Here is a 25,018-nt window from a genome sequence, read left to right as displayed (position 1 = left end):
TATACCCTAAACATGCATGTATGTATAAATGGAAACACTTTTCTAACCAGTGGCCACTCAAACCGCTACAATATTGCCTAACATTCACCCATTCAGGCACACTTTCGCACAGCAGGTGTCTCGCTCAGGGACACCTCAACGCTCAGCTAGGAGGAGCCGGTTACCCGCCAAACCACTCTACCTCCTGAGCCTCATGCCGCCCATACATGTATGCATGCATGCATGTATAATAGTTTGATAATGTGACTTATTGCTTTTACAGTGACTGTCAGCTGTGTAGATCATGACGTATGATTAGTCTTTGGTATGGGTAATAGTTTTCCATGGTTATTAAATTATGTTTACGTTTTTATAGATTTTTGTAGCAGAAAAATCTAAAAGATAGCTGCATCTGTGGATGCACGTCATCACACCGATTGTATCATTTAAATTCAAGACTGTGTGTTTGCTATGAATATGCACAGGCCTTAAGACCATTGAAAGCTCTTCGTTCTGGGAATAACACCAGTAACATTATCAGTGGTGGTAATTGATGATGATAGGTTCAAGATTCAGCTAGAATCTTAATGGATGCTCGCCAAGTTCAAGCACGTCCGATGCTAAATAAGTAGAAAAGGATCATTTAAATATCTCCTTCTTTGATGACAAAGCAACCTTCTGCTGTCCCTCGTCCCCTCTGTCCTCGTGACACACACTTCTGTTCCCCAACCTTCTGCTGTCCCTCGTCCCCTCTGTCCTCGTGACACACACTTCTGTCACCCAACCTTCTGCTGTCCCTCGTCTCTCTGTCCTCGTGACACACACTTCTGTCCCCCAACCTTCTGCTGTCCCTCGTCCCCTCTGTCCTCGTGACACACACTTCTGTCCCCCAACCTTCTGCTGTCCCTCGTCTCTGTCCTCGTGACACACACTTCTGTCCCCCAACCTTCTGCTGTCCCTCGTCCCCTCTGTCCTCGTGACACACACTTCTGTCCCCCAACCTTCTGCTGTCCCTCGTCCCCTCTGTCCTCGTGACACACACTTCTGTCCCCCAACCTTCTGCTGTCCCTCGTCCCCTCTGTCCTCGTGACACACACTTCTGTCCCCCAACCGTCTGCTGTCCCTCGTCCCCTCTGTCCTCGTGACACACACTTCTAACCCTTCTACCCCTGAGAGGTTGGGGAGTCAACATGGCTGCATGCTCACTCTCCAATAAGCCATAACCAAAAGCGCTCTCTTTGGCAAAGCTCTGACGGTAATGATTCAAAATCAGATCCAGTGAGTTTGTGGTCGTAGACGAGGAGCTGAAGTGGTGAGGGAGGCTCTCCATTGCATTGTCTTCACATTGGGCTTTTAATCTAGCCCGGCCTGCACGGCAACCCTTGTCCATCCATTTATATGGTTGTTATTGTGAATAATACCAATATTCCACGTCATTATTGTCACCGGAAGATGATTATGACAAAGGCTGATGTACATATGTTCCAATATACAGATTTTAGGAATACACATCTATCTGTACACACATATTCATACATATATATGCATTATGAACACATGCATTCTTGACTGAATAATCTCTGTTCACACTCTCAACAACACACGAACACAAACAAGACTCATTTCAGTGTTTAGCATAATAATCATTACCTTGACATTCAATAATTTATATGCTACAAGAACAAGAACAATTGCTTGAATGGCTGCATGGAGTTCAGCCGAATAAGCTCAAATTATAAATGAGTCTTTCTTGAAGTCAGCTTCAAAAATATGTGCATTTCTATTCCAAAATACATAACAAATCCAAAATACCCATCATTTAAATAATTTTCTTAGGAACTGAAAAGCCACATAAGCGATATGGTGGATGGGGATGTCCCATCCCCTGCTTCCTCTAATGCGCTGCAGTTGAGCCCACCTGCTCTATCTCTCTCCCTCTGTCACTCTCTCCCTTCTTCCCTCCCTCTCTTAATCCAATCCAAATCTATTAAGAATTGGTGTGAATGCATAAATTCATGATTGTCAACAACATGGAGTTAAATGTGTAAAGAACATGTCGTCATATGCATTTTCTGAAGAAAATGTGTGTGGTTGCATGAGCCAACTCGTCGTATGCACGATATTGCATGTGAGCATGCCAACATGCTAATGCCAGCAAGGCTAATCAGCAAGCATGCCATGTGTCAAGTCCCTGGGCCGCTTTGAAGCAGACTTGAATAATGGGGCTTTGACTGTGGGTTATAGCGCCCCCTGTTGTCGAAGTGTTATTTTACTTTTTGGAGACCTGGGGCCGTATTCACAAAGGATCTTAGGGCTAAAAGTATGTCCTAACTGGCGAATTTAGGAGTAACTCCTAAAAATAATGGGCGTGTCACTCTTAAATTTAGGACTCCTAACTTTTTTCACTAAGAGCAATTCACAAAGTATTTTAGGACTAAAAGTAGCACCTAAGTCTAGGAGAGCTTAAAAGTCCTCAAGAGGACTCCTAACTCAGTAAGACCTATTCACTAAGAATCTTAAAATGCCTGCGAGACGAAATGTTAGGGTATTCAACTTATTGTGGAGTTAATGCGCGATGCAATAACATCCCCGACTAACAGGAATAATCCGATTAGTCCCGAAATAAAATGTTCTAAAAATTATAAATTATAAAAAAATATATATAACTTATAAAAAATAAAAATAATTGCGCCATCAAAAGACGAGGACGTGTTCGTCAATAGGAAGAAAGTGCATTCCATCAACACGCAGGTTGTTTTTGATGCAAATTTTAACATAGCCTACTGAATGTTGTTGCAAAGTGGCCTGGATCTTCAGCTACCCATGATTCGCGCATTTTAATGGTGAGCGGTCTGAGGCAGTTTTTTGAGATGTAGGAGTTGGGTGTCACTTGCTGGGTGACAGTGACTATCCATGCAAGACGTGGCTCTAGACACCCTACCTCAATCCACAACCGGGAGCACAGTTAAAGTGTAACATGTAAGTGATTACGCAGATTACGCTTAGTCCTATGCGTAAAACACATCGTATTGGCTCTTTGCGAGCACACAAACATACACGAAATGTTGTGGAGAGAGGAATTGGGCAGATGAAACGTCGGTTTCATGTCCTCCACGGCGAAATACGCCTCACCCCAGAGAGGGCAAGCACAGTAATCACTGTATGTGCCATTCTACACAACCTCTGCAAGCGGAGGAACATTCCACAGCCAGACGATGATGATGATGATGATGATGATGATGATGATGATGATGATGATGATGATGGCGATCAACATTACAAGGAATTTGGCCGCGTGGAACCGAGTGGACTGGCATTTAGGGATCACTTTGAAAACACATTTTAGGTAAACACCTTGTCCCAAATCAGTCAACACTTGGGTAGTTCGTAACATTTATTTTCTTTTAGATTTTACGTATTTTTATCGTTTGCTTTCTCTCTCTCTTGAACGTGCAGGCTACAACGTCATTATCGTGGTCTGCACAAAATTGTCATCATGCGTGTATTCTGCTAACTGCACTATAACTACTTAATAGGAATTCATTTCTAGCCTAGGCTATTTCCTTGTTTTTCGGTGATTCAGTGGGCTCGTCTGAACAACCAATCACCGAACTGACCGCTTCTAAACTCGTGCACGAGAATTGACGTAATCCATAGCAACGGCGCGTCACTCTTAGTTCACTCTTTGTGATTTATCCTTAGTAAGAGTAGGTCTCAGCGGCTTTGTGAATAACTTTTAAGAAAAAACTCCTACGTAAAATGTTTTAGCGCGAGTTAGGAGCACTCCTAGCGGTAAGATAAAATGCTTTGTGAATACGGCCCCTGATTACCTTTGACTTTGATCGAATAATTGCGTCTAATTTGCATAATCTAATTTACGTGTTACTCTGCCATTTTGAACAGAATAAAAAATAAGAAATGACTTAAGGTAGGCCCTGATTAAGGACTATTTTACCAAATTGGTGGCGTTTGGGTTAACGCGTCAGTTTTTAAGATTACTTTATTTTTTTCAACCTTATGGGTCCTTGGTGGAAAAAGGTTCAACCTGTCAAATAAGGCCCAGATACCAAGGTTCAGAAACGGTCATCAAATGGACAGGGGCGGGGTCGTTTAGGTTTGCTCGTGAGTTATAGCGCCCCCTCTGGTTACAGCGGCCGGTTTACTTTGATAACTCCCATGCGTTCAGGTTTATTGTGATTGAATTGGCCCATTGACATCATTTATTCAATGATAATAAAGTGTACAATGGTCTATAAAAGACGTGCACTGATACATCCGACTTTGGTGTTGATCACCAAGAAATTGAAGGAGGAGATAAGAAGAGACTAACCCAGTTCCCAACATTCATAGTCCAGCAAAGGCAAGTGCTATAATCATTGGGCCAGAGGCTCATAGGAAATATAGATTTAAATGAGATAGAGTAAGCAATGAAGCACCCCTCTCTCTATTGCAGAACGACATCACAATAGCACATAGCATGTCTCCATTACCTAGTAGTAGTCACCATATGAGTGGTAAGAATTGTGGTTTGACCAGACGATTGCAGTACTAGAAAGAATTTGCTCTGAGCTGGGGTGCGGGTTCGGGGGTTAAGGTTCACTCTGGGGTTGTTATTGATGTGGAAACATCTCCCCATTATATATGACATTGAAGTGGGTCACTAAGTCGAACTCTAAACGAAACCAGACACGCAGACACAGACTGGAACCCAGAGGAAAAACTGCTTTGTCTGCGTGATATATTCTGGCCAAACACGGCTGTGTATTTTATCCAAGCGTCTCTGGGTTCACTTTCCACCGTTCCACACAGCCTTCTCTCTCCTGTGACTCCTGCTCCACCATACGAGGGTGGGGGCACCGCCCAGACCCCACCAGAGGGAGGGGCTCCTCCAACCACCCTAGGGTGAATGACAATGATTTACTCTCCTCTTCTGTTAGGGTTAGAGTCACCAAGTCTGTCGTAGTAAGGAAACCGTTTCAAACCGGCGCCGGCCCTGTGAGCGTGCTCCGAGACCGGGAACACCAGACGCGTTCCAAAGAGAAATATTGACTCGCTCTGCGCAGCTCATGTTTAGAGTCGTACCAGGAGACGGTTCCTCTGTGAGAGCCAGGAGCCCTGAGCTTCAAAGACGCCGTTTTCTTTACTTCTCCCTCGTCTTCCTCACTACTCCCACTCTCCCAATCTTTCCATCTTCCAATCCGTCTTCACACAGGCTTCCCATTCATCCGCCGGGACCCCCCCCCCCCCCCGGGAGATGGTGTGTTATACCTTCCAGGCCAAACAGAGGAATGCTTCTCAGCCACATGGATCTGAATCCACCGACGACCAAAATGCAAACACAAGCACTTCAAAAGATGGCGAAAAATAGATTTTAAGAGACACAAAGTTTACTTCCTCGAAGGATGGAGCTTGATTTCAAAGCAAATACCAGCAAATACCAACTGGATGATGTCTTGACTCTTACGGTGAACCCGGGTTTAGGACAGACCTCCAGCGTCCTGCCCGGGACCAGAGGGCCGCTTTGGGCCGGGCGCTGTGGATCCTACCGCGCGTCGTGGAACACAAATGACATGTCATTTAGAGGAGTTTACTCAAAGGTGTTTGCTTTCCGAGCTGCGCTGAGGTGTAATCAGGTGTGTGCGCGCGCGCGCGTGTGTGCGCGCGCGTGTGTGCGTGTGCGTGTGTGTGTGTGTGTGCGTGTGTGTGTGTGTTGCCGTGACACAGCACAAAGTGGTGGTTCCGTCTACAAAGGGCCTGTGCGCGGCGCGGTCCATGCGCGGCGGACGGGAGGGTACACAAACGCAGTCGCCGGCCCCTGGTTTGTCAACACAGATGGAACATTCCGTACCTATCCACACACACACAAATCTGACAGCAGCCATAATGCTGGCATGAGTGGAAAACTGCCTTCCATACCGCATGCTGGTTGGCGGCGGGGGTAGCGAAGGGGGTGGGGCTAATCCCCTCGCCCCCCCACTTCAGATGTCTGACATGTTTCTGCGGGACCACAGGCCACAGACTGGCGTGGAGCGCGGGCTGCGGTGGAGCTGTTTGTCTGCGCAGAGCTGGCAAGCCCCGCCGTCCCTCATCTGGTCTCTATTAGGGGAGAGAGGGAGAGAGAGAGAGAGAGAGAGAGAGAGAGAGAGAGAGAGGAGAGAGAGGAGAGAGAGAGAGGAGAGAGGAGGAGAGAGAGAGAGAGAGAGAGAGAGAGAGAGAGAGGGAGGGAGAGAGAGAGAGAGAAGGAGAGAGAGAGAGAGAGGGAGAGAGGGAGAGAGGGAGAGAGGGAGGGAGAGAGAGAGTATAAAGCAGGGCACCCAGAGCGGCTGGGAGCATTGCCACAGCACCCTGGGATCTTCGCCCTCCTCCTCACTATGGGACTTTGTGTGTGGATCTGCGTGCTCTACTGTCTCCTGCAGGCGGGCGTTCTCTCCCAGACCCTCCACTGCCCCCCCGGGTCGGGCCGGGGCTGCGTCCAGGGCCTGACGACCAACGACGCGGACGAGCAGGTAAGAGGTGACTTTAAAGACCGCGTTAAGACACACGGACTGTAAGCCCTTTTATTCACTCAGTGTGCGGCTGAGGTGGAGATGGTGCGAGAGGAGGGGCCGCGCTGAGCTAGGACACGGTGTATCCTAACTCCAGTAGTAGTAGGACATGAGCTAGGACACGGTGTATCCTAGCTCTAGTAGTAGTAGGACATGAGCTAGGTGTGCCGGCTTGTCGGGCTTCTGCTCGGTTTTTGGAGGAAAGCTAGACAAGGTTTCCTTCATCGCGTTCCAGATGGGAACGCCTGGTGTCAGAGCAGACAGAACAGGACTGTTTCCTTTTGGGCCCGGTCGTCGACAGAAAACAGCCGGGGAAACATGAACTATGGTAACATAAACCCCCATTTCTCTGGGCTGTGAATCACATAAGACCACTTGCAATTTGACAGAGAAAGAGAGAAAAACAGATCATACCTCTACTGAGGCATCCCCAGCTTAACAACCTCTCTGACCAGCTTCTGTCAAACCTTGAGTTGTCGGCACTACCTTCCCATTCCATACCGCCATACCATCATACTACAATTTAGAGTGAGTAAGTACGTGACAGATATTCCAGTGGACTCAAAGACTGAACAAGCTATGTGTACAGGTTCAGCGCCATGTCTCACCATTGACTGGCTAGGCACACGCCCACACATCCACACGTAGACACACACAGACAAAGCCCTCTCACTCTGCGGTGCGCGGTGATTCACTGCACAGCCAAAAGCGGGCCCACTGCTGTACGCGCCCACGGCCTCAGCCCATGGTGACTCTGCCCTCACGCAGTCACATGACCTAAACCTACCGTGACTCTAACCCTAACCCTAAACCTACCCTGACTCTAACCCTAACCCTACCCTGACTCTAACCCTAAACCTACCCTGACTCTAACCCTAACCCTAAACCTACCCCTGAATCTAACCCTAACCCTACCCTGACTCTAACCCTAAACCTACCCTGACTCTAACCCTAACCCTACCCTGACTCTAACCCTAAACCTACCCCTGAATCTAACCCTAATCCTACCCTGACTCTAACCCTACCCTGACTCTAACCCTACCCTGACTCTAACCCTAACCCTACCCTACCCTGACTCTAACCCTAAACCTACCCCTGAATCTAACCCTAACCCTACCCTGACTCTAACCCTAACCCTACCCTGACTCTAACCCTAACCCTAAACCTACCCCTGAATCTAACCCTAAACCTACCCTGACTCTAACCCTAACCCTACCCTGACTCTAACCCTAACCCTGCCCTGACCCTAACCCTAACCCTCCCCTGACTCTGACTCTAACCCTGCCCTGACTCCCTCGGAAATAAGTATTTTGTGACGACAATTGTGGTGGGGAGCGTCCAGGTTAGCGGCAGGGAGCAGTAAAACACCGCCTTCAGCAGACACATGCAATTAACCCCGGGACCAAACTCATTGTAGCGTCACCGGCCAGCCGTCATGTCTCCCAGAAGTGCACGCCCTCCTGGACCAGAGGCTTCCTCTGGACAGCGTGCTATAGGCTTCAGACCGGCAGTTAACATCTCTGTTTTTCCTCTGTTTCCTGTAGACGTCCTACGTGTTGCTCTGTCCAAAGTAATCATCCTCATATGGACATAAACAACAGATTCAACAGCAGGAAGGGGGCGAGGGATGGTTTCACTCAGCCGTTAGGGTTAGAGGAGGAATGGTATGGGTTTAGAGGAGCTCTGCCACTGAGGCACTTTATAAATGGACTTTGTGCGGCTTTATTCCACATATGTCTTTTCGGTCTTGTTTTTTTCCCGTTCCTACTTAATTGCCGTACGCATGATTATAAACATCTCCGCCATTTTCGGAACCATCTGATTCTCCAAACAGCTGCTGGTTTCAGACTCTTCTTAGCTGATGTTGGTTCAGTCCAATGCTCGGCTTGCTCCACTGGTCTGTATTCCTTTGCCTGCAGCTACATTACCTGTAGCATTATTCTTGGCACTCCTTCGTGCAGCATTGAGCTTCATTCACCGCTTGTTTCGCTATAAGAGAATATGGCATACATTGTAAATGTTGATGTGATTGATGATGTGATTGTTACAAAGTGAGAGCCCTCATTTCAAATGACTGGAGCAGTGAGATGGACAGAAAAAAGAACATTTGTATTCGTTTGGAGAAGTCATGTTGACCTTTTCTCCCTCTCCTCTCTCTCTCTCTCTCTCCAGTATGCAGATAATATGGAGCCACAGAGACCCCGCCTGTTATCTGGCGCCGAGAGACACTCACAGGTATGGTGCTATCAATAATCCCCTGTCCTGTACAAGGGCAGTCATCAGTCAACTCACTGTGCCAAATTGTGCCTGTGTGTTAAGACTTGGATCACTCCCAGATTGGTCGTAAGAGAACCACATCGAGTTCATTTAGAAGTTCAAACAGATGTTTACAATTATCCCCATCGCCACAATAGGCTGTGGGGATTGGTGGGGGGGGGTTAGAAATAAGAGGTTGATAAAAGGACAAACAATTCCAGGCAGAAAGAGGAATGGCTTTCTTTGGTGCTCCTCACCGACCCAAAACCGCAGAATGTGAACGACAGATCCCTAATTGGGCAAGGTTTTAATTGATCAAAAGCGAAATCCACACTGTCCTAAATTGTACAGCAATATTTACCTGTGATTTCATCATTGTTGTGCTGCCTTCGATCGCCATCCAGGTACTCACAGGAGAGAGAGAGTAATGGAGAGAGAGAAATATTGCTCTCTCTACAAATATTGCAGAGAGAGCTTAATAAATATTCCAGCAGATAATGAAGGGTGCAGTGAAAGTCCTTGTGCATCATAGGCAGCTAACAGGGATTACCTGAGCCATTACAGTAAATCCCAGACAGTAGGGGCGTCAACAGCCCTCAGGTCCGGTCCTGTTTTGCCTGTGACATCACGTCCTGAACACTGCCTCATGGAAAAGACATATTTTAGGGGGCAAAAGAAAGAAAGGCAATGTCAAAACAAATGCGTTGTAGATGAGCAACCGGGGGCTGCATTACAACACTCCGACTCCTCACAATCAAAGGAGGCCCCTGGACAACGGCAGAATGAAGGCCTGTGTCACCTGACAGGAGGACAATATTACATTTTTATTAACCGGGTCTAATTCAGAAGCACAAGGCCGCTCTCCCCTCCGAGTGACGGTACGCTCATTGGGAAAGACCGATCGACGGGAGCCTTCCGTTTGAGTACGGATGGATGGCCCAGCGTAGGTAGCGACCTGGCCAACAGCCGCAATAATAATGTCTCCTGTTCCCCCGCAGCTGGCATTAGATCCTAGCCCAATACAAGAGCACTAACCCTAACCCTAACCGCGATAGAAACACACCACCCCATGTTATAATACCACGCAAAATGACATAATGTGGCCAAACACAACGTGATACAACATGGCATATCACCAGTTTGACATACCTGACATACCCAGGGAGAGAGACGACATCTGCAGCATAAGACATCAAGCTACACAAAACTCCCACATGCTAAACATGGTCACATAACCCAACACCAGACGCAACACAGCATGAAGCCATACAGCAAGACACAACATAAAATAACACACCACACTGTGGCAGAACCGACAGGAACGAACAGAACAGAACACGGCCCTGAAACCGGCCAAACCTGCTGAAGCCAGTTTAAAAACAGTGAAACAAGAGCTAGATGCGAATAGTGTATATTGCTTGGTTTAAAGGCTTAACCGTATTCATAGAAACAGCTTTACATCACAGCGTAATCCGACTAATGCCATAGTTCCACCATAGTTCCACTATGCTCCTCAATTTGACTTGTCCGGTCGCTAAGTCACGCCCCCCTATCATTACCATGACGAGCTCGAACAAACAAACCAGACTCGATAACATCAATCGAACGGGGCTACGTTACGCTATGGAGGGGTATATTCAGAACGTATCTGATTGGCTAACCCCTCCATCCCCCAGGGCCTGATGCGGCGGCAGAGGGACCATGAGCCCCGGCGGACGCCCCACCACCTGAACCCGGCCGGTCAGCCCGGGGCCGTCACGGCCAGGGGCTTCCCCAACACGCTCATACAGGTGAGAGCCCAACACGCTCATACAGGTGAGACCCCAACTCGCTCATACAGGTGAGACCCCCTAATGGAGCAGGAGGTCGGGGTCAACCCCAGGCTGGGATGCAGACACCAGCCGGGAGGGAACCCTTCTAGGAGTGGTAACCCGCTGTGCACATGGGCCGCATGCTGTCACTCGGGGCATTACTCTCTTGGGACAAGGACTTACTCAACAGTCAGCACCGGCAGGCTGGTCTAGCGGAGAGGTGACTCCCAGCCGAGAAGGTTGGGGGTTGGAACCCCAATGTCCAGCGGTTAACCAGTGGGTCCTGTGTACCAGTGGTTAACCAGTGGGTCCTGTGTACCAGTGGTTAACCAGTGGGCCCTGTGTGTACCAGTGGTTAACCAGTGGGTCCTGTGTGTACCAGTGGTTAACCAGTGGGTCCTGTGTACCAGCGGTTAACCAGTGGGTCCTGTGTACCAGCGGTTAACCAGTGGGTCCTGTGTGTACCAGTGGTTAACCAGTGGGTCCTGTGTACCAGCGGTTAACCAGTGGGTCCTGTGTGTACCAGCGGTTAACCAGTGGGTCCTGTGTGTACCAATGGTTAACCAGTGGGTCCTGTGTGTACCAGTGGTTAACCAGTGGGCCCTGTGTGTACCAGCGTTTAACCAGTGGGTCCTGTGTGTACCAGTGGTTAACCAGTGGGTCCTGTGTGTACCAGCGGTTAACCAGTGGGTCCTGTGTACCAGCGGTTAACCAGTGGGTCCTGTGTACCAGCGGTTAACCAGTGGGTCCCGTGTGTACCAGCGGTTAACCAGTGGGTCCTGTGTACCAGCGGTTAACCAGTGGGTCCCGTGTGTACCAGCGGTTAACCAGTGGGTCATGTGTACCAGCGGTTAACCAGTGGGTCCCGTGTGTACCAGCGGTTAACCAGTGGGTCCTGTGTACCAGCGGTTAACCAGTGGGTCCCGTGTGTACCAGCGGTTAACCAGTGGGTCCTGTGTACCAGCGGTTAACCAGTGGGTCCTGTGTACTAGCGGTTAACCAGTGGGTCCTGTGTACCAGCGGTTAACCAGTGGGTCCCGTGTGTACCAGCGGTTAACCAGTGGGTCCTGTGTACCAGCGGTTAACCAGTGGGTCCCGTGTGTACCAGCGGTTAACCAGTGGGTCCTGTGTACCAGCGGTTAACCAGTGGGTCCCGTGTGTACCAGCGGTTAACCAGTGGGTCCTGTGTACCAGCGGTTAACCAGTGGGTCCTGTGTACCAGCGGTTAACCAGTGGGTCCTGTGTACCAGCGGTTAACCAGTGGGTCCTGTGTGTACCAGTGGTTAACCAGTGGGTCCTGTGTGTACCAGTGGTTAACCAGTGGGTCCTGTGTGTACCAGTGGTTAACCAGTGGGTCCCGTGTGTACCAGTGGTTAACCAGTGGGCCCTCTGTGTACCAGTGGTTAACCAGTGGGTCCTGTGTGTACCAGTGGTTAACCAGTGGGTCCTGTGTGTACCAGTGGGTCCTGTGTGTACCAGTGGTTAACCAGTGGGTCCTGTGTGTACCAGTGGTTAACCAGTGGGTCCTGTGTACCAGCGGTTAACCAGTGGGCCCTGTGTACCAGCGGTTAACCAGTGGGCCCTGTGTACCAGTGGTTAACCAGTGGGTCCTGTGTGTACCAGTGGTTAACCAGTGGGTCCCGTGTGTACCAGCGGTTAACCAGTGGGTCCTGTGTGTACCAGTGGTTAACCAGTGGGTCCTGTGTGTACCAGTGGTTAACCAGTGGGTCCCGTGTGTACCAGCGGTTAACCAGTGGGTCCTGTGTGTACCAGTGGTTAACCAGTGGGTCCCGTGTGTACCAGCGGTTAACCAGTGGGTCCTGTGTACCAGCGGTTAACCAGTGGGTCCGGTTTCAGGCGGAGCGCGGACGGAGGCACCTCCCCGCGCCGACCAGCGGGAAGAAAGTCAAGAGGCGGCCCCGGGCGGGGTCCTTCTCGCTCATCGTCAACAACAACCCCTCCGCTCCACTACAGGTGGGTCTCCATGGCAACAGCCAGGGCAGGGAGCCGAGGTAGTGGTGTGTGTGTGTGTGTGTGTGTGTGTGTGTGTGTGTGTGTGTGATTTGATCGGGTTCAGCACACCCTTTGACAGGAGTTGTTTAAGACATGACCTTGGAACGCCCTTTGACAGAAACGTTGAATAGAGCTGAGAATACCCTAACCCTAACCCTAACCCTAACCCTACCCTAACCCTAACCCTAACCCAGTCCATAATAAACCCCACATTGCTTCACTTCTCTGAGGCCCTGCAGGACGCGAGCCGTGACTCATGGAGCCCTTTGTGTTTGGTTCTCAGATCAGCAGAGCCCGCAGACAAGTGAAGACCGACCCCCAGAAGAGAGGGAAGTCCGGACGGTCTGGTGCCTACTCCGTCCTGGTGAGTTCACATCCCCTGGTTTAATACCAGTCCTGGTGAGTTCACATCCCCTGGTTTAATACCAGTCCTGGTGAGTTCACATTCCCTGGTTTAATACCAGTCCTGGTGAGTTCACATCCCCTGGTTTAATACCAGTCCTGGTGAGTTCACATCCCCTGGTTTAATACCAGTCCTGGTGAGTTCACATCCCCTGGTTTAATACCAGTCCTGGTGAGTTCACATCCCCTGGTTGGGACGGTTAGGGTAAGAGTTACCTACCCTTTTACCGTTTTTGCTTCAAACTATTCCAACTATTCCACTTCCATTTTACTTTGAAAGAGTTGTTCTTGTTTTTTTCTTGAACATACACTTAACATATACATAACATATACATTCACATATACATTCACTTAATGCAGATTCCTCCTTTGGCAAAGTCTATTGACACTCAATCAATACAAAAGCACAAGGCACAAGTGATGGAATGAGTGACATTGATTTTTTTTTTTCTCTACGTGTTTCTTACTCTATCCAGGGAGACCCACACACTGAAGGACAGACTGATGGAGTGTGACAGAAGAGAGCGGTTACAGCAGGAAGCATGACAGCGATGGCATCCTATTTGATCCTGACAACGCTTCTATGTTGAAAATATTTAACAACAACCACACGCCACACTACAATGAATGTTTGCGTGGAATTCTGACAATAGTTTAAAGGCTAAAGAAACTAAAGAAAAGCAACAGCATATTGTTTGACAAGATCCTGCTGCGTACGGCAAGCTTTACTGTTTCCACTGCTTGCTAGCTAACTTTTATAAGACAGTCTGGAAACCTTATATATATATATATATATATATATATATATATATATATATATATATATAGCTTCAAGTGTCTAATATATACTTGCATGTTATTCAACATGTCTTACATTTCTTGGGGTCAGCTATTTTGTTTAAATATATTGAATCACTGAACTATTTTTTTAAATGCATATTTAGGTGTTTTTATACCACAATTTTCAATAAAGTTAAAGTCACGCCAGTGAAGTATGTGGTTCAACAGTTCACATTTCAAACTAATTTGCTGTGCTTCATCTCATATATTTTTAACATTCGATAACATATCAGAACACATTTCCATTTACCACCACCAAACAGAGTCTGCTAATGTGGCACAGCACTGAATGCTGCTGGGTGCAGGAATAGCAGAGGGCTGCTGAGCGTACAGGTTGTGAAGGACAGTTGGCAGGCAAAGCAGGAACAGAGTCTGTTAATATATTTACATTCATCAGCCAAGGGCACACATAAGCTACTGGAGTGGAAAAGATTTGCAAGTGCGGTCCACACCATCTGTTTCAGAAGGCAAACCTGCATTTAAACATCCTCACTCACGTTGAATCCATTTATCACCCATTCAGAAACTTACAGTATGGTTCGGAAACAGGAGTTTGACGGTTTCTGCAGCTGCCCGCAAAGTGCTCAATTTTGTGGGAAAATCCAGAAGCACGAATGTAATGACACTATTTAGACCTTACTGAAGCCATTGTGTGCTTGTTTCACATCCCTTTCCTATTTAGTGCTTTGAGTTGAAAAAGCTCATTTTTGGGAAGTCAAGATGGCAGGAGCACATTTAAATGAAAAACACCCCGAAATCGCTTTAGATACCAAATCCATATCTCTTTACTTGATAAGCGTTCAATCCGGGAGCATTTGAGGGGAATGGGAGCCTTTGATGGCAATGGGGTTCTTGTGAGGAAGCACAGCAATCTATATAGAAAGGGATGACTCATACCTCACTTATTCAACCATCAAAGCCATCTAACCATGACGAACCATAGTGCCGTTTCATGGATTTTAAGGCACTGATGCTCAAAGGGATAATACTGCCTTTCATTCACCCTGGGTTCTCCCTGAAGCACGTACTTGCTGCTAAAATTATTTCCTCCGCCTCTCCTTTCATACCAAGAACAGAATTGGATTTTGGACAATTTGGTAAACGGCCGAAAAGTATGTTTTTTTTCCAGCCAAGGATCCGGGACAATTGTATACATGTGCCGATTAAAAAAGTTACTGACCCTCATTAATAAACAATGGAATTTCAAACTTTTTTGCTGCTGCAGTCATATAAATATTAATGCACACTCAGCCTGGGTAGCTGCATTGATTATCAATTCTTTGAGCCCAGAATATGGCTAGGCTTGTACAGTTTAATTAGATAATAGGCCAGGCTTATTATGCCTCCACGGTAGGGGGCCAGCTGGGTCAACCACTGAAAATAAACTGGTGCTCTACAGGAATGGTGCGTTAAGGAGAGAGACCTTCTAGCCTTCTAAGATACTCATAATTATTCAGTGGATTAGTTATTACATAGGGCGATTCTTACTATGCATACTAATAATATTCAACGAATGAATGATCACAACGGACACCATATAGGAGAGAGAAATGAGATCATACCAGCAGGGTCTGAGGTTGGGCTGCACTGAGGCCTCTGATTGGTGTTGTGTGATTGTTTTCAGTTGGACAGCCAATCAATGAAACAATTAACCGAACAATAATGCCAGCAAGTTGCTCTTAAGTCAAATCTTGACATGTAACCACACGTCCTCCTCCTGTTCCCCAACACTGTACCTCGCCCTCCATAGAGTGAGGAGGCACACGTCCTCCTCCTGTTCCCCAACACTGTACCTCGCCCTCCATAGAGTGAGGAGGCACACGTCCTCCCACTGAGAGGGTCCAACACTGTACCTCGCCCTCCATAGAGTGAGGAGGCACACGTCCTCCTCCTGTTCCTCAACACTGTACCTCGCCCTCCATAGAGTGAGGAGGCTCACCTCCTCCCACCGAGAGGGTCCATGATGTGGAACGCCCACCAGCCGTGGGCCCACCCCCACCCACCTGCTGCCACTCGCTATCAGCTCACAGGCGAGGCCATGTCACGTCCCCCCCCCTCGCGTCACCAGCCCCCCAGCAACACTCCCCACCTGTCACATCAGCCATGCCTCCATGACAAGGCGCTACACAGAGAGAACGAGACACGAGAGAGCCAGACAGCCAGAGACAGAGAGACAGAGAGATGGAGAGACAGAACAAGAGACAGAGAGAGAGAGAGCCAGACAGCCAGAGACAGAACAAGAGACAGAGAGACGGAGAGACAGAGAGACAGAACGAGAGACAGAGAGAGAGAGAGAGACAGAGAGACAGAACAAGAGACAGAGAGCAAGAGAGACAGAGAGACAGAGAGACAGAGAGACAGAGACAGAGAGACAGAGAGATGGAGAGACAGAACAAGAGACAGAGAGACAGAGAGACAGAGAGCCAGACAGCCAGAGACAGAGAGACAGAGAGACAGAGAGATGGAGAGACAGAACAAGAGACAGAGAGAGAGAGAGACAGACAGCCAGAGACAGAACAAGAGACAGAGAGAGACGGAGAGAGACAGAGAGACAGAACGAGAGACAGAGAGAGAGAGACAGAGAGACAGAACAAGAGACAGAGAGCAAGAGAGACAGAGAGACTGAGAGACAGAGAGACAGAACAAGAGACAGAGAGACAGAACAAGAGACAGAGAGACGGAGAGACAGAGAGACAGAGACAGAGAGACAGAACAAGAGACAGAGACAGAGAGACAGAGGAAGAGACAGAGAACCAGAGAGACAAACAGCCAGAGACAGAGACAGAACGAGACACAGAGCGAGAGACAGAACGAGAGACAGAGAGAGAGAGACAGAACGAGAGACAGAGAGACAGACAGCCAGAGACAGAGAGACAGAACGAGAGACAAAGACAGAGACAAAACGAGAGACGGAGAGAGAGAGAGACAAAGACGTAGAGACAGAGACAGACAGAGGGACAGAGAGACAGAGAAAGAAAGAGACAGAAAAAGAGAGCGAGAGACAGAGACAGAAACTGAGAGGCAGAGACAGAAACAGAAACAGCGAGACAGAGACAGAAACAGAGACAGAGAGACAGAGACAGAGACAGAAACAGAGAGACAGAGACAGAAACAGAGAGACAGAGACAGAGACAGAAACAGAGAGACAGGAGACAGAAACAGAGAGACAGAGAGACAGAGACAGAAACAGAGAGACAGAGACAGAAACAGAGAGACAGAGAGACAGAGACAGAAACAGAGAGACAGAGACAGAAACAGAGAGACAGAGACAGAGACAGAAACAGAGAGACAGAGACAGAAACAGAGAGACAGAGAGACAGAGACAGAAACAGAGAGACAGAGACAGAAACAGAGAGACAGAGAGACAGAGACGAGACAGAAACAGAGAAACAGAGAAACAGAGAGACAGAGAGACAGAGACAGAGACAGAAACAGAGAGACAGAGAGACAGAGACAAAGCGAGAGAGCTGAGGGATGGTGAGAAAGAGGAGAGGGTCTGTTCGAGATGCGTAATATGTGTTTTATATCTCCCTGTTTTCGGGACATTGACAGACAATAAATAACCATGATCTTTAACGGCCACTCAAACATTGATTTTACTCGCCCCGCTCCATCGGTGGGATAAGGGTGAACGCGCTGAAGGTTAAAAAGGCTCAACCTAATTTTTGCGATTCCATCACCAAATATTTGTATTTATGTTTCCTGCTGAGTCACTGCACGTGGCCGGATTCTAAATCTCTTAGGCAAAAATATTGATGAGTTTGAAACCGGTACTCGACTATATGAAAACAACGTTATTATTAATACTGCCAGGCATGATGGATGCATCTCAGAGCAATAGATTGGAGTAACGTGGCAGGTGGGATGAGAGAGCCGCGCTGCCGAGAATGCATCTCAGTAAAGAGACTGGCCAGCACTGAAACGGCTCATGTGACTTACGCCCGAGGCTGTGGCCTATGGCACCGGATTACACATTACCTTCTGAGTCACGTTTCAGATCCCCTGCAGTTAAAACCTATTGATATAGACTCTCATTTGTTCCCAGTGCCATTTCTTTACTGAACTCAGATTTTGGAGCTCTGGGCCGACATTGTGTTTTTGGTGCACAGTGTGAGGTATGATTACCTGCTGTGTGAAAGGTACTCCATGGAGAGCAGAAAGTGTTTCCTGTTTTCATTTTTTTTTTTACACGTAGTTATTATTATTCTGATTTACATGGGTATGTCATGCAGGGATGCTTATCAGCATGCCTGTATACACACTGCACTATTTATACAATCTGCATGTGTGTTTGGTCTGTCATGTTTTACTTTCTGTCCTATGTTGTCTATTGATATCTTGCTGCAAACCAAATCGCCCTTAGGGGACAATAAAAGCCTGAACTAACTAACATCAGTACAGCAGCGCATTCCATCATTACGTTCCAAAGATGTAAGTTATGGTTTAATAAGCATCAAACAGGCAGGTGAGAGTGACAAGTGTGCAGAATTGCAGAGAGAGACCACATCAATTTGATAGTGAGAATCGATGATTCAGAAATCCCATTTTTCACACAAAGTGAGACAAAGTATTGTTTTAAAATAAAATAAGAACACGCGTTTATCCGTGCCCTCTGTCTGAACAAGTCAGTGAAGCTTAAAGAAGAAGAGGAGCAGAGAGAACGCCATGTGGAGAACATTCTAGAGTAGAAGAGGAGCAGAGAGAACACCATGTGGAGAACATTCTAGAGTAGAAGAGGAGCAGAGAGAACGCCACGTGGAGAACATTCTAGAGTAGAAGAGGAGCAGAGAGAACGCCATACGGAGAACATTCTAGAGTAGAAGAGGAGCAGAGAGAACACCATGTGGAGAACATTCTAGAGTAGAAGAGGAGCAGAGAGAACGCCATACGGAGAACATTCTAGAGTAGAAGAGGAGCAGAGAGAACGCCATGTGGAGAACATTCTAGAGTAGAAGAGGAGCAGAGAGAACACCATGTGGAGAACATTCTAGAGTAGAAGAGGAGCAGAGAGAACGCCACGTGGAGAACATTCTAGAGTAGAAGAGGAGCAGAGAGAACGCCATACGGAGAACATTCTAGAGTAGAAGAGGAGCAGAGAGAACACCATGTGGAGAACATTCTAGAGTAGAAGAGGAGCAGAGAGAACGCCATACGGAGAACATTCTAGAGTAGAAGAGGAGCAGAGAGAACGCCATGTGGAGAACATTCTAGAGTAGGAACATAATCACAATGAACCCGGGCTGCTTCAGAGTGACACACTGAGATCAGCACGTCTAACAAGAGGCCGACAGGATGAGCTGGAGGAACACTGGAAAGGGGAAAGCCTGTACAGCATGGTAGAAGTGAGGTAAAAGCACTTAATGTGCTATAGTAAAAAGTGGTCGGCTGGCCATAGCAAAGTTCCAGCCTTAAAGTTCATCATCATCCTCCTCCTTTAACATCATCATCATCATCTTTGGGAAACTGTGACTTGATATGAGGTTGGTTTGTGCGTCAGTTTAAGGAATTCAGCATCACATGCCTTGGCTTGGGTCATATTATTCACACAAATTGTTCGCATAGACGTCTTCATTGACGAAACTACGTGACCTACATAAGATTAGGTGGAGAGAGTACCTCACATGAAGGTCTATGGAAGGAAGCACAACAAGTATCACACTTGAGCATGTTCAAAATCCCCATCATCCAATTTGCTTGGGATCTCTGATCTGTCTTTTTGGTAGTAGTTTACCCACCATTAAATATGATAGAATGGGTCAATAGTAAAACTAAAATCAAGGTTGTCACACTGTGGTTGGTTGGTTCATGACTAGGCGTACAACCACAAATGTGTGTGTGTGGGCTTGCATACAAAGAGCATAAGGCCTTGGGGGAAGAAGCAAATGAAGGAAACCTTTGAACTGGATTTAAGTAACGTGACGCGACAGAACTTGAGGGGTATGACGTGACACAGGCTGTCGATGGAGGTTTCCCCTACATTTTGGTTCTCTCGCTCTTCCCTCCATTTATTGGCCCGATCCCCATCTTATCTGGGCACCCGGCTTTCAATGGCGTCCTAGCGAGTGCGTCACATCAAACGTCACTGAATGCCAAATGCTGAGTGGAAGGAGCGACAGAGCAAAGATGAGCGTGGGCTGAGAAGAAAGAAACGTTTAATAAACCTTGTTGTGATTTAAGCACAAACAGAGCTCAGATATATTTAGCATATAGATATAGATAGATATATACTCATCGGTCAACAGCTTCATTTTTTTCTTGTTTAGCACTGCAGCTGCATGCACACACACACACACATATATATATATACACAAACACACCGGTATATTGACACACACTAACCCTAACACATATACTAGTGACTGGTAAGAAGGAATCATAAATATGTGTGTGTGCGCGCGCGCGCGCGTGTGTGTCTTCAGAAAGCCTGTAGCTTTGTGCACAGTAGGGTGTATTTAGTGTGATGTGACAGTTTTGGACAGACTAGCCACAGAGTATGGTTTGGGTGAGGCGAAGTGGGGGTGGGGGTTAGGGGGGGTGGGGGTTAGGAAAAGTTGGTGCTGGGGGGGGGGGGGGGGGGGGGTGACCACTTAACGGTCACAGGAGGCCAAGTGGACTCCAATCATGTTTTATTCACGGCCTGAAGGTGAATTTTGCTAGTCTGAAGATGGGATGCGTGTGAGACACTCAATGGGCGTTATAAAAATAACCAGCGGAGCCTACCTGCAGCAGGTGGGACATCCTCCGTCTGTCAGGGTGGGCTGGGGAGATTCAAAAGCTCCAAGCTCTCAGCGGGTAACAGGATTATATCAGGGGAAGAACACAAACAAACCCAGAAACACAAGGCCACACACCGGGGGGGGATTAGAGACATGGACACAGGTGACCACATCAGTAATCAGCCCAGGTGGGGGGGCTCAGACACGGGGATGGGATTAGAGACATGACAACAGGTGACCACATCAGTAATCAGCCCAGGTGGGGGGGCTCGGACACGGGGATGGACTTCAGTTTGGGGCAGGGCTTGCTGCTGGTGTTGATGTTTGCTGCACTGCAGCAAGAAACATTCTGGGACATTATGGTTCCCGAGGAATGTAATGAAATAGACTCCGCAGAACATTGCGGAGCTGCCGAGTATGATGAAGGGTTCCAATGTCATCCCTGGTCTTCAGCGTATTCACCAGACCCTGCAGTATCACAGCCAAGCTCTACAGTCAACCAATGCTGAACAACACCGCCCTCTTTTGGTCTGTGTTTTATTGCAACGCTCGGGCAAAGACAACATGTCATACACTCAACGGTCTGAAGCTCTGCTCATGCCAGACATCAGGACCAGACATAAATCTTCCCATCAGAGGCTCCTGACAGCAGGTACGCCCCCGTGGGGTCAAACGTGACGCTCTGCACCGCGTCGTCATGGTGAAGAACCCCAGCCACCTGATTGGTGGACAGATCGACCACCCGCGCCGAGCCGTCCTCCCCCGCTACCGCCAGCATCCTCCCCCAGGGGTCAAAAGCCACCTGGTTGCTAGGCCTGGGCCCCGTCTCCACGACGACGGAGGGCGCCGCTAGGTTCCGCAAGTCCCACAGCATGACGACGCCGGAGGAGTCGCAGGAGGCGATGGAGCAGGAGGAGGAGGGGGGGGAGGAGCAGCAGGGGGAGGAGGGGGGAGAGGGGGAGCAGGGGGAGGAGGGGGGGGAGGAGCAGCAGGGGCCGGCGGCGGCGGCGTTGAGGGGGCTGCTGTGGCCCCTGACGGTCTGGCAGCACAGCGCGGTCCGGGCGTCCCACAGGCGGAGGGTCTTATCGGCGGAGGCCGACAGCAGGCCGCTGGAGCCCAGGAAGTCCACGCTGTTGACGGAGCCGCGGTGGCCGCGCAGGGTGGAGCGGCACCGCTCGCTCTGGAGGTCCCACACCTGCAGGGGGCGCCACCCGTAAGGCAGGCGCTCTAGAGAGGCGGCGCCAAACCCCCCTGCTAGCACGAACGCGCTGCGTAGCAGGGGGGGACAACGCTGGGCTGTGTGTAGCAGCTACCACCGTGAGCTAGCAGCTACCACCGTGAGCTAGCAGCTACCACCGTGTGTTAGCAGCTACCACCGTGTGTTAGCTGCTAGCACCGTGTGTTAGCTGCTAGCACCGTGTGTTAGCAGCTACCACCGTGTGTTAGCAGCTACCACCGTGTGTTAGCAGCTACCACCGTGTGTTAGCAGCTACCACCGTGTGTAGCAGCTACCACCGTGTGTTAGCAGCTACCACCGTGTGTTAGCAGCTAACACATTGAGTTAGCAGCTAACACATTGAGTAAGCAGCTAACACATTGAGTAAGCAGCTAACACATTGAGTAAGCAGCTAGCTCTGTGTGTTAGCAACTAGCTCTGTCTGTTAGCAGCAAACTGTCTGTTAGCAGCAAGTGGATTAGCTAGTGGATTAGTTTGCTAGTGGATTAGCATTGAGATGATGGCGAGAGACAAACAAATATTAAAGATATACTAAACATGTGTACTCATGATGGTCAATGGCTGTATTGTTGGACTGTGTGTGTGTGTGGTGTGTGTGTGTGTGTGTGTGTGTGTGTGTGTGTGTGTGTGTGTGTGTGTGTGTGTGTGTGTGTGTGTGTGTGTGTGAGAGACCTTGATGGTCGTGTCCATCGAGCAGGACGCCACAAAGTCCCCACAGGAGTGGAATGAGCAGCGCCAGGTTGCTGCGGAGTGGCCCCTCAGGCTAAGCACCAGCTGGCCCCTGCCCAGGTCCCAGATACGGACGCTGCCGTCCCCGCCGGTGGTCCCCAGTTTGGTCTCATCCGGGTGGAAGCCAACCCCCGACAGCCAGTCGGTGTGGCCCTCGCCGCTGGCCCCCAGGTCTCCGGCTGGCAAACCCCACAGCTTCCACATGCGGTCGTCGCTAGAGGACGCCACCGCGCACTTGGAAGGGTGGTGTGCGAGGCAGCTTATTGGACGGCTGTGTGCCTGTGTGGAGAGTGAATGAAGCGTCATGCGAAGCGTCTTTGAATAAACAATGTTAGACAATCACACTCATTACTCCGTTAAATATAGTTTACCTTGATTGTGCTTCTTAGCTGAAAACCGTCAGCTTTGGCCGTGTTTGGAGCATCAGAGTCCATGGTCCGCCCCTTCATGCTCAGCGCCGAGTTGTTCCCACCACTGCCTACGGGGAACTTTGAATCCCCGGCGACGTGTTTAACGGAGCCGGATGGCTCGGGTGTTTTCTTAGAAGGGTTTTTTGTCTTACACCTGGCCTGCCTGGCGTCCTGATTGAGGCTTTGTCCCCCTTCGGATGGCTCCATGTTGTGGAGCGTCGCTTGGAGGCGCTGCACCTGCGCTAGCGCCTTGTCCCTCTCCAAGCTCACCAGCATCTTCTGTCTGAACACGCTCTGGTACCGCTCACTAATCTGCCTCACCGCCGGCTCATACCTGCCACATTGAGCCTTCAGCTTCTTCATGTCTTCGATCAGTCTGTTCTTCTCCTGAAGGACCCGCTTGTGGTGCATGCGGTGGAAGTCCCGGGCTTTCTGCAGGCCTGTGAGCGTCTCGGCGGTGGCCGAGGCCATTGACCTGTACTCGTCCCTCTCCCTGTGCACGCTCGTCAGCTCACTATCCAGACGGTGGTTCTGGATGTACACATCTGCCACCACGCCAACCAGCTCAGTATTGAGCAGGCCCTTCTGCAACATCTCGTTCCACTCAGTCTGGAAACAGTCAAGCGTCTTGGTCATACCCATCTTCAGGAGAAAGTTGCGTAGATAATCTTCCACTGCTTCTGGCGGAGGGCACACGCCGGCTCTTGTATTTGTATTTCTAGCTGGTTGAGGGGCAGCTGGTTGGATGACATCTGAGCGTTGTTTGACGGCCAGTACGGTGGCCTCCAGGTCCTCCTCCTCCGGCAAACTGCTGTCCTCCTCAATAACCTCTTCGTACTGGAATGTCTCATCACTCTCCGCCGGGATGAACTCTGTAAACCTGAGGTGAAATGAACCTGGGATGCTGCCTTGTTTTCTAGAAGTTGTCATTGTTAAGTCCGCAGTCATTCCCAGGTTGCAACTAGATCGGTCTACACGGGCGAGGAGAGCTTGGAGTTACTATGGAAACCGGAAATGTCTCGCCTGTCAAAGGAGTCCTCGCGAGATTTTGTGTTTGTGTCTCGTATACAACAATCATGGCGGACTATCGAGAGGCGCCCTTGGCCACTCGGCCAAAAACCTTAGATCCGAATGAATACTTCAACCTGTCGCCGGACTACCGACGCGCCGAGGCGGAGAGGGCAGCCCTGCGGGCCGGCCTGAAGAGGCAATACCAGCTGCAGCTCAACAACCCGCACAGGAAGGAGCTGATCGTGAGTGACCTGCTGCAAAGTCAGAGCCCCCTTCAAGGGCTCGGCTAACGCTTGGATGCTAACGTGAGCTAGCGAATCTAAACTTAAAAAGGATAACTTTGCCGAATAAACAGACGGCGTTCCAAGTCAAAACCTATGATCACTGTTGCTTTCTGGATGCTGGATGATTCCGTTTCGGATAGCGAGCTCACATCGGAGATGGCTCTGTTAGCTTGGCTTCAACCAAGGCATAAGTTGAAATCAAAGTGCAACTTGGGAGTCATGTGTGCCCATAATGCCTATACTTATTTATGCAGATTGTTGAAACGTAACGCCAACTCTGTCATTACAGTATGTGCTCGTAACCTTAAGCAGACCTTTAGAATCGCCTGTCAAAATACTCCAACAAGTACATAATTAAGGTAAACTGAACTCTTCACACAAGAGTTAACCAAGAATGCTCTGCTTAGACGCATTCATATAAAAAAGCTAGATAAGTCAGGGACGGATGGAAATTAGATGGATGCAAACATGCATACAATGGATACAACCCTATTGACGAGTAGGATATAATTTGTCCCTACAGGAAGACCCTGCCCTGAACCGCTGGGTGTATGCACGAGCCAACCCGTACAACCACTTCAAAGCCACAAAGAAGACGTCTCTGCTGGGTGCTTTGTTTGGAGTCGCTCCCCTCTTCATCCTCTACTACGTCTTCAAGACGGACAGGGTACGTTTGTATAGACGCACTACGTACTGTCAATGCATTGCAGACCAAGCGTTAGATGTGGGATGATGTAACACAGATATGGTAATGTTTGTGTTCAGGTCGTTTGTGGGCGCGGAGG

General features: G+C 49.0%; 3 protein-coding genes across 3 annotated transcripts; 2 read left to right on the top strand and 1 right to left on the bottom strand.

The window, feature by feature from the left end:
• Nucleotides 1-6,247: 6,247 nt before the first annotated feature.
• Nucleotides 6,248-15,039, top strand: si:dkey-12l12.1 (uncharacterized). The gene is made up of 6 exons (XM_056584287.1): nt 6,248-6,485; nt 8,697-8,759; nt 10,457-10,570; nt 12,449-12,565; nt 12,888-12,968; nt 13,483-15,039. Exons 1-6 carry the CDS (start codon nt 6,351-6,353, stop codon nt 13,519-13,521), a joined length of 549 nt encoding a protein of 182 aa, XP_056440262.1. The 5' UTR covers nt 6,248-6,350; the 3' UTR covers nt 13,522-15,039.
• Nucleotides 15,040-20,614: 5,575 nt separating this feature from the next.
• On the bottom strand, nt 20,615-24,985 carry LOC130377226 (sperm-associated antigen 16 protein). The gene is made up of 4 exons (XM_056584257.1): nt 22,900-24,985; nt 22,472-22,807; nt 21,558-21,757; nt 20,615-21,482 (listed from the first exon to the last, which is right to left on the bottom strand). Exons 1-4 carry the CDS (start codon nt 23,884-23,886, stop codon nt 21,170-21,172), a joined length of 1,836 nt encoding a protein of 611 aa, XP_056440232.1. The 5' UTR covers nt 23,887-24,985; the 3' UTR covers nt 20,615-21,169.
• Nucleotides 23,978-24,984, top strand: ndufb4 (NADH:ubiquinone oxidoreductase subunit B4). The gene is made up of 2 exons (XM_056584256.1): nt 23,978-24,191; nt 24,757-24,984. Exons 1-2 carry the CDS (start codon nt 24,015-24,017, stop codon nt 24,964-24,966), a joined length of 387 nt encoding a protein of 128 aa, XP_056440231.1. The 5' UTR covers nt 23,978-24,014; the 3' UTR covers nt 24,967-24,984.
• Nucleotides 24,986-25,018: the final 33 nt, after the last annotated feature.

The sequence above is a fragment of the Gadus chalcogrammus genome, chromosome 23 (assembly GCF_026213295.1).
Source record: "Gadus chalcogrammus isolate NIFS_2021 chromosome 23, NIFS_Gcha_1.0, whole genome shotgun sequence".
In the NCBI taxonomy this organism is placed as follows: domain Eukaryota; kingdom Metazoa; phylum Chordata; class Actinopteri; order Gadiformes; family Gadidae; genus Gadus; species Gadus chalcogrammus.
Note: the sequence above shows the minus strand (reverse complement) of the source record. Positions and strands in the feature narration are given on the sequence as shown.

Excerpts from the sequence above, each read along its gene's own strand:
- si:dkey-12l12.1 (XM_056584287.1), top strand. The coding sequence starts at position 6,351 with ATGGGACTTTGTGTGTGGATCTGCGTGCTCTACTGTCTCCTGCAGGCG. Across the intron at positions 10,571-12,448 it reads TCCCCAACACGCTCATACAG|GCGGAGCGCGGACGGAGGCA; the intron begins GTGAGAGCCCAA and ends GTCCGGTTTCAG. Across the intron at positions 12,969-13,482 it reads CTGGTGCCTACTCCGTCCTG|GGAGACCCACACACTGAAGG; the intron begins GTGAGTTCACAT and ends TACTCTATCCAG.
- LOC130377226 (XM_056584257.1), bottom strand. The coding sequence starts at position 23,886 with ATGACTGCGGACTTAACAATGACAACTTCTAGAAAACAAGGCAGCATC. Across the intron at positions 21,758-22,471 it reads CGATGGACACGACCATCAAG|GTGTGGGACCTCCAGAGCGA; the intron begins GTCTCTCACACA and ends CGCCCCCTGCAG. Across the intron at positions 21,483-21,557 it reads CTCAACGCCGCCGCCGCCGG|CTCCTCCTCCTGCTCCATCG; the intron begins CCCCTGCTGCTC and ends CTCCTCCCCCCC.
- ndufb4 (XM_056584256.1), top strand. The coding sequence starts at position 24,015 with ATGGCGGACTATCGAGAGGCGCCCTTGGCCACTCGGCCAAAAACCTTA. Across the intron at positions 24,192-24,756 it reads CGCACAGGAAGGAGCTGATC|GAAGACCCTGCCCTGAACCG; the intron begins GTGAGTGACCTG and ends TTGTCCCTACAG.